General features: G+C 34.9%; 1 protein-coding gene across 1 annotated transcript; it reads right to left on the bottom strand.

Moving 5' to 3' along the window:
• Window positions 1-2,447: 2,447 nt before the first annotated feature.
• On the bottom strand, window positions 2,448-7,920 carry LOC133175847 (ferredoxin-fold anticodon-binding domain-containing protein 1-like). Its single transcript, XM_061310975.1, has 6 exons — window positions 7,839-7,920; window positions 7,461-7,652; window positions 5,216-5,372; window positions 4,695-4,898; window positions 4,158-4,304; window positions 2,448-3,753 (listed from the first exon to the last, which is right to left on the bottom strand). The coding sequence occupies exons 2-6, from the start codon at window positions 7,645-7,647 to the stop codon at window positions 2,796-2,798; spliced, it is 1,653 nt and encodes a 550-aa protein (XP_061166959.1). The 5' UTR covers window positions 7,648-7,652; window positions 7,839-7,920; the 3' UTR covers window positions 2,448-2,795.
• Window positions 7,921-8,714: the final 794 nt, after the last annotated feature.

The raw sequence follows: 8,714 nt of genomic DNA, 5'->3' as shown, positions 1-8,714 counted from the left end.
ATGAGTTCATTACTACATATATATATATATATATTATTTCCATTGAAAAAATATGTTATTCCTATAGACATTTTTTTATAAAGTAAAACAAAATTAACCCCCTCCCCAAAAAATAAAAAATTAAAAAATCATGACTCGAACACTTTCCTCAATAAACGTCCCTTTAAAGAGCTCCTCGCTAACCACTATACCACGGAGTCACACATACAAACCCATTTAAATAGCATACAGTTCTCTCTATTTAGCAAGCGTATTTGGACTTAGAATTTTTTAAGACCACGGTGAAAATTTAAGTAAGTTAACTTAATTTTTTATGTAGAGTGGGTCTTCGTACCAAATTTTTGCAAGTGTAAAAAGCAACATCTTTCCATTGCCTTTCATTAATCGTTCTCAAAAAAATGGTACGATGACCCACTCTATTTAAAAAATGTAGTTATATCATCCAATTTATATCAGTTTTTGTGAAAATTGAGCGTGATGCCATTTTTGTTGTGTTAATCAGAATCATTTTCGCTGTAACAGTATTCAGGTTTTGTCAAATTTGTATGCAAATGGTAATAAGCATTACATCAATTCAACAAAAAGTGAATTTTTTTAAAAATGAATTTACTGATTTTTTATCGATTGTTATGTAGGCATATGGCTCGGCTTATCCCCCCAGTTTCTTTGTTTTATTGTATCATGGAAGGCTTAGTCCATGTAAGCCTAATAGAGTAATGGTATAAAAAGTATGTCTAAATACCTACTTGATTTAGAAATCACATCAAGATAAAAATTGTGATTACCTCTTTATCTATTCTAATGTATGCACTGCAACACTGAAGCACAATTGAAATCAGTCAACAAAAAGCAATGGGATAACTCTGTCAAAAATCATCGGACCATGCCCAAATTCAAATTTGGCCTGAATTTTCTGGTAAAATACCTGCATATGCAATTTCAACCTTATAAATACTTCATTTGAACAAACTTGAATCTACACTACCTGAAGATGCTGCCTTATCCACTGTAGATATGGCTTATCATGGCTTTGTTGTTTTTGAGAAGACTTTTCCCATACATGTATATTCCTGTGTAAAACTTTGATCTCCCATTGTCATTGTGTGGCCCCATTCAACCTCAGGGATCATGATTTAAACAAACTTGAACTACACTACACTAGACAAAATTGCTAACGCACCACTTATTATTCTTATTCGTGAATTGATCATTTTCCTGATTGGTACTAGTATATAAGATATGCCATCTTTTCCAAAACAGTTCGATTGACAAATGCCTTGGTGTCATGTCAAGACCCTTAAAGGACCTTCTTGTCCGAAAATCAATTTCCCGACGTGCACTGCGCACTGTTTTGCCAAGCTATGAAGTTGGTGATTACCGATGGTGGTCCGTGACGTTGCTACGGAAGCAGTCTCCCACTTAAAAATCAAATGATATACCCTAATTGACTACCATATCGCTTAGTAGTCATCCAGTGCCTTGGTGTCCCTACCAAATCCACCCAACTTCCGGTTGCCCCAATTTTGTGGAACAATCTTGAAATTATTGTATGGTGCTCACTTAATGCCGTCGATATCTTTTGTAAACATATTTATGATGGTCAATTCATTTTCAACAATTTTTCAACAGAGAAATTCATAATCATTTAATTCTTTTAATTTTTCACAAATTTCTTCAAAGGATCCCCCTGCAGACACCATACTGGCTGCCTTAGCACGCTTTTCTAGAGTCAAACGCAGATTACGGTGTAACTTTTTTTTTTAGTTTTTAATTAGTACAAAGATAAAGAACACAACCAAAAAGAAAAAATTAGAAATTTATTCCACCAAAAAAGTATGGATATGATTTTAATTTTTTCTATGAAGTGGTCACGCTTCAGTAAACATTGTTGTTATTTATCAGTTAAAGCATTTAAATGTCTCATTTTTTATTAAAGTAACATAATTATATACATGTATCAAAAACATCATAAACAAGTTTTGAAAAGAAAAATGTTACTTTATTTAGGTGGTGCGTTAGCAATTTTGTCTAGTGTATGTAATGAAGCTTTCACTTAAGTTTTATCTTTTCTGGCCCAGTGGTTCTTGAGAAGATTTTTAAAGATGCCATTAAATTTTCACTCTTAATTATCTCCTTTTGAAAGTGTGACTTCCCTTCACCCAAGGATGCTTCGAGGCAAGTTTGGATGAAATTGGCCCCAGTGGTTCTGGAGAAGCTGAAGAAAATATGAAAAGTTTACAATGACAGATAACATAGTTACAGATTTCAACCGGAAAAGCTCACTTGAGCCTTTGGCTCTGGTGAGCTAAAAATAACCTGTTAAGATGCATTTCCTACTGCTCCTCTAGAGGGCTGCTGTTTTCCTTTGATATCAAACAAACTTCTTCCTCACAACAATAAGGTATTCACATGTATAACATACATAAACATTTGTATTGATTCCCAACTAGTTTACTTTATATTTTGTGCCCAATACATAATACATAGATATACATTAAAACACAATATATTTAATTGCTAAAGACATCCAAAATACCTTTGATATTCACGTGTACTCTATGTAATTACATGTATGTAATTTCATCTACATACGGTTGATATTATCTTTGAACTTTGTAACAAATACAACAAGTATTCATTTCATGTGTGTTTGTATTTATATTATAATAAGAGTTTTACATTAATGTCTCAACCGTACTTAATTCTTTAAATCTGCAACAACCTCACTGCTTTATACAAGTAAATTTTTTTCCCATGGTTTAATACTCATGGTCATTGTACACTTCAGTAAGAATCTAGCGGAGTTCCACCTTCATTACACTAGCTACACACAGTCTAAGGTGGCTCTGGAGCTTCCAGGAAGTATCGTAACTCAGGGCTTTATCAAAAGCCTGGAACTGAAGGCGGTAGCACCTGCTAACTTTGTTCAGCTCTACGCTGTGGAATCTGTCCAGGAGTTCTACACATACAACGAGATCTCCACAAACTTCCCTAATCACTGATAAAAAATCAGGTTCATTGAATGGAATTTGAGTGTTCTCCCAGAAACTGATATCATGGGAGAAAACAAGAGGGTACAAACTTATGGTTGGGAGAAGTAGTGGGGGGTCAGACTTCAACATCTTCTGATAACCCTCAACAACTTGACTGTCTTGTGACCACAGTAATCGGATGTTTGGCAACTGAAACAATGGCACAGCTAATTTGTCCAGATTCAAAGAAAAAATGTCAAATGTTTTGTTACCTTTTGTATAAGAAAACACATGTCCTATTTCATGAGAGATTTTTTCATCTATACATTCCATTTTTAGATGAATCTGAGTACCTGCTACTTCAAGTTTGCATGATCCTTTTGAAATATCACTGAAAATTTTATTTACATTTTCTAAGATTTGTTCAATTTGCATTGAATCACTAAGTGAAGGAACACATCCAATCATAAAATGCATTACTGGGAGACCCTCCAGTGTAACGGGAACATTCACAATTCTTTGGAGGGTACCTAAGGCTGGGTGACCCACTAGTAATTCCTCAGGAAAACTTTGATGATGATTCCATTGTGGTGCCCCTAATGTTGAAAATTTTGCTTCTTCTTCAGAGTTTTCAGGAGCCTTGCATTGGCAGGAAGAGGTGTTCTTTAAAGTGCAATCCTGGGTAATCTCAACAGACCAGAAGTTTAGCTTCTTGTTTAGCTCTACTTCTAATTTTTGAGAAAGATAACACAATGGATTTCCATCTTCTTCGTGCAGTTGTCTAATTAAAAATTAATGGCCAGTTAAGTTTTTGGTAGTTCATTTTTAAAATTGCTAATTTAACATACATCAAAGAGAAGCAATTATTTGTCATAATTTTAAACATTTCTTGCATACTGTAGGCCCTAAAAAACTTTTGAGTACCAAAAGACATTATTACCGATACATGTACATACAGCAAAACATGTTTATAGCGAATTCACTTATAATGAATAGACACTTATAGTGAAGTGATTTTCATTCCCCATGGCTTTAAAATATAATGAACTTAACAGATATAATGAATTACTTTTATGATGAAGCAACATCTTCCATCCCTGGCACTTCGTTATAAGTGTGTTTTACTGTACTAATACATGTATAATTTATTACAGTATGCAATTGTTGAGTTTAAAACTAAATTACCTGAATGTTTTTTGTTGTAGATAGCTATTACAAGGACAGGTTATTCTGTGGTGCTCTTTTATGTGACCCCCTGGGATGACTATAGGTTCAGTCCGAACAAAGATATGTGTTAGAGCTCCATCTGTATTAAATCCCTTGTCTTGACTCCTGTACACAAATACATGTAGGTACATGTATGTACATTTATATGTACATGTTAATTCAATGAACTGTAATATTGTACATCTGCAAACTAAGAAATCAGTTGAATTGAAATGTATAATAGGTAATTTCTATAGCTGTCTACTTGTTCAGTCCAATCACCAAAAAATTAATCCCATAGTATTCTATTCCAAACCTTTCACATTATTTTGCAAATCAAATGGAAGTGTGAACTTTGGAAATGGACAGTTTTGAATAATCAAAGTTCAAAAATTTTTAACCATGGAAATTGCTCTTGACACATTTTTTTGAACACTTTACAGAAATGGCTTACATAGGTATTTTTGTCAGTTGTCCAATCCATTAAGTGTAAACAAGTTATACTAAAATAAATACCTAAAACCTGTAGATGTGTATTCAGAAAGTTTCTCAGCAACAAAAGGAACAACTTCTTTTAGGACTAAATTAGCACATGCTGCCATAGCAACGACCTGCCAACTGTCATGCCATTTTCTGCGGGGCTGATCTGCTGGAGTCCCACCCTGTCCTTTACAAAGAGTGACATAAATCTCACCGCCATCATCCAACATGTCAACAGCACTAGAAAATGAATTTTTTCCTGTAACTGGAAAAATCATTGCATTTCTTTTGACTCTTTTAATTTGAATATAATTCAAGAAGTGTGCCTCATTTTTTCCCATCAGTTAGAGTGAAAAGTACATACCATGAAAGTCTCATATTCTGACTTCATATTTTAATTACAGAGAAATGTGCATCACAGCAAAATTTAAAAGATACATCAAAATTCAAAACTAGATATAAAATCAATGTGTTCTATCAAAAAAAATATGCTCACAGAAGATGATATTAAAAGAATGTTTTAAATACAAATCAAGAATAACGAGCACATAGCATACCTGCAGAAGAAATCTTTCAATAGCTTGCGATTTTTCTTGTGATTTGACTTGCCCCCAGCATGTGGGAAATTGAAGATGATTCTGGCATACTTCTTTGTCCGTATTTTCTCCTGGCTGTCAAGGTGAGTTGCATCTGTGTTCAAATACACATTCACACCTGTAAAATGTACCTTGTTTTCACACATGATACAGATCAAAGTCAGAAAATTTTGACACAGTTGAGTAACTCTTATCAATTTGTATCATTGCAGTCTTTGACAAATCATGGGAGTCTGGTGCTCAGGACCTAAAAGAGTTGGAAATGAGGATGAGGAAATTAAATACTTACAAGCCTGAAGGACATGTATATTTGGAGGCTTAAACCTCCATGGTTGCAGGGGACAGTTTTCTTTAATGCCCAACATATGCCGAGGGATAGGCATACAGATGAGGTCAATAAAAACAGATATGTAGGGACAGTTTTGGGGGGACTAATAATTGCACTTCATACACCCAAAGTTCAAAACATATGTCAACGTATAGCATGTATTTCTACATATTACAGTGCATATGTACTGAAAATGAACTTTGGGGCCTCCCCAAATTTTCACTTGTTTTTCCAAGATTTGGGCCTCATCCGCACCCATACATACCAGCGAGGGGGATGAAACTCCCAGCATTCTGTACATTTACTACATTAATGCATGCCCTAATAAAAATTCACCAATTGATCTGGTCCCATTCTCCTTCCCTCTGAGACACAGACCTTTTTCTTAGCCTAACTGCTTTTCAGCTAAATTTCCTTGGCAACTGGCAGCATGTCTTAATTTTGGATTTACATCTCTGTATATGCTAAGCATTATTTTTTTCAACTAGCACTCTGCTACACTGCATATGTATCCTATAATTATTCTATTCATTTTTCTACATAAAATATTACATCAAACAGGGGATATCTCGGTTTTTTAATAAATCTGATGGTACTTTAGTAGGAAACAATCCCCTGTCAACTATATTGTTTATAACAACGTACTTTCACTTTTGATTCATGTGTTCAAGTCATTCTAATCATCAGATGTTTAATTTTTTATTTATGACTAACATACATGTATCAATTAAATCACAATATTTATTTGATTTATACATGAATCCAAAGCGAAGCATAAATGAAATTTTAACAACAGGTTATTCTTCTGTGATTTCCAAGAAACTCTTTCACATGGAAGACACAAAATGTGTACAGGTTGAAAACAATGAGGTGACAATATATGGTCTAGAAAAAAATCGATTTCCTTGAGATGAAAAGGCAAATAAGAATAAAATTATTTGATAAAATTCTAAGCATGTAAATATTTGTTTGGGCTAGTACACTACTGTATAATTAGTGGAAACACCTGCCCAAAGGGCATGTGCTGAAAAAAAGACTTAATGACAATATATAAAATTATTTGATAAAATTCTAAGCATGTAAATATTTGTTTGGGCTAGTACACTACTGTATAATTAGTGAAAACACCTGCCCAAAGGGCATGTGCTGAAAAAAAGACTTGACGAAGACTGCATTGTATGACATTTGATGAAAACGTCTTGTTAATGAACCGTTTCTTTGAATCTAGATTAAAGCAAAGTGAGGAATAGTGGTGTAGTCATAGGAAAGATCAAGGTCAGAAAATATGACACAGTTGACACATTTGAATAGATTTTACCAATATGTAGAAGTGTATGAATTTTGATTGGGGGGAGGGGGGGGGGGGGGGGGCTTGAATTTTAAACTACCTGAGGATGCTTCCATATCAATATAACACGGCTTTGCTGTTGTTGAGCAGATTTTTTAAAAAGATTTTTTCCTATGTACAGGTGACTCTCAATGGCTCAAACACTGATCTCCCGAAGTTCTCGATCTCGAGAAGTGAACCTCCAGTCCCGTTGTTTTCTCTATATACCCTGTCAGGTTCAGGTTTGATATGACGTCATGCAATGGCTTCTCAGTAAAACTAATGTTTACGCGAAATCGAAGAAAGTGGGTATTGACTGCATTCGAAAAGGGTTAGAAAGCAAATTTAAGTAGAGAAATGTTGTTTGATATGAATGCTGACGAGTTACATTGAATCAACGTTGGGTAAAAGCAAACTGGTTGAATTATCCTAAAACATGTTGCATTCCTGTTCGCTATGCTAATGCAAAACTCATGGTTTGGTCAATCGAGTGATTTATATTGACTTTATTGATAAAATTGCGAACTCCTGTGATTGAAATAAAGACATACCTTGCTGAGTAAGCCATTTGATGTTATCTGTTGCATTCTTGTGCTTCATTATACTTGACTCTGACTCAAGACTGGTTGATGTGATATTTTCCCACAAAGCCTGTGGTAAACATGTCAGGAGTGATACCGATAAGGAAAAGTCCCCCTCCCCTACCAGCAGTAACTGACCACGGAAAGCACGGTCCATGTGTTCTAAAATAGAGTTGTAAAAAACACTGTACAAAAAGACCAACGAGCCATTAACCACACAAAACAATAACACGTCATGGTAATAACCATAATAACAGCCCTCCCTGCTATATGTACACATATACAGACATAAATTCTCTACTTTAACTAAGTAATCTGCGTATCCTATACATCATGGCGTGCAATTACCTTTTCTGAATTCTCTCGATATTTATTCAGTGTATATAAACAGAAATAATTTTACAGGCAATCCATCCAAACTGGCAAACAGTTCGCTGCTCGCAGAATCTCTGACTCGCGTCAACGTTACTTTCACTTTCATTTTACATTTCGACTACATCGTTCATGAAATAGTCGCTTGGATTCCCACACATCAAATACAGGTTTATCCTGCATTAACTTTACTTGTACAAAGTTGTCTATAATTATTATATACCAGAATGTCCACTCATTATTAAATTTTACGGTAAAAAAATCAAATATCTGGCCCTTAGCAACGGTTTCAAAATGGGGAGGGGCCTCCCAAGAATATCTGACATGCGACCAAAAACAAAAAAACTTTGCCAATAAACGAAATTTGTCAGAGGTCCCACAGCAATGAGTTGACACAGGACCCCTTGTGAGGATGGGAGGACTCCCAGAATTCTAGAACAGGTGCTCTACTTTCTAAGCTCATGAGCTTGGCCACAGCAAACAAAGCTGTCTGACTGCTATATTGCTCCCCTTAATGTCTTTGTCTCTAAAGACACTAATATACCAGACTCTTCTGTGGCAGGTTTTTATACCTATTGGATCCAAGACTCTGAGGCAGAGAAAATGTAATTACATGTATATCACATTTATGTAAAAATTGCAATTACAGGTGACTCTCGATCTCTCGAAGTTCAAGGGACCGCAAGAAAAGTTCGAGAGATCGAGGGGTTCGAGAGATAGAAAGTGAATAAAATCGGGAATTTTTAGTTCCGATCATCATTGTTCTACTATTATAAATACCGGAAGTATATGTTGATAATATCATTGCACGTTTTCATTCGTGTTTAATAGGTAATTCACTTGATTTCAACA

This window comes from Saccostrea echinata, unplaced genomic scaffold (genome assembly GCF_033153115.1).
Source record: "Saccostrea echinata isolate AGI-Se365-2 ecotype Australia unplaced genomic scaffold, CSIRO_AGI_Sech_v1 ptg000064l, whole genome shotgun sequence".
In the NCBI taxonomy this organism is placed as follows: domain Eukaryota; kingdom Metazoa; phylum Mollusca; class Bivalvia; order Ostreida; family Ostreidae; genus Saccostrea; species Saccostrea echinata.
This window is presented reverse-complemented; position numbering and strand designations above follow the sequence as displayed.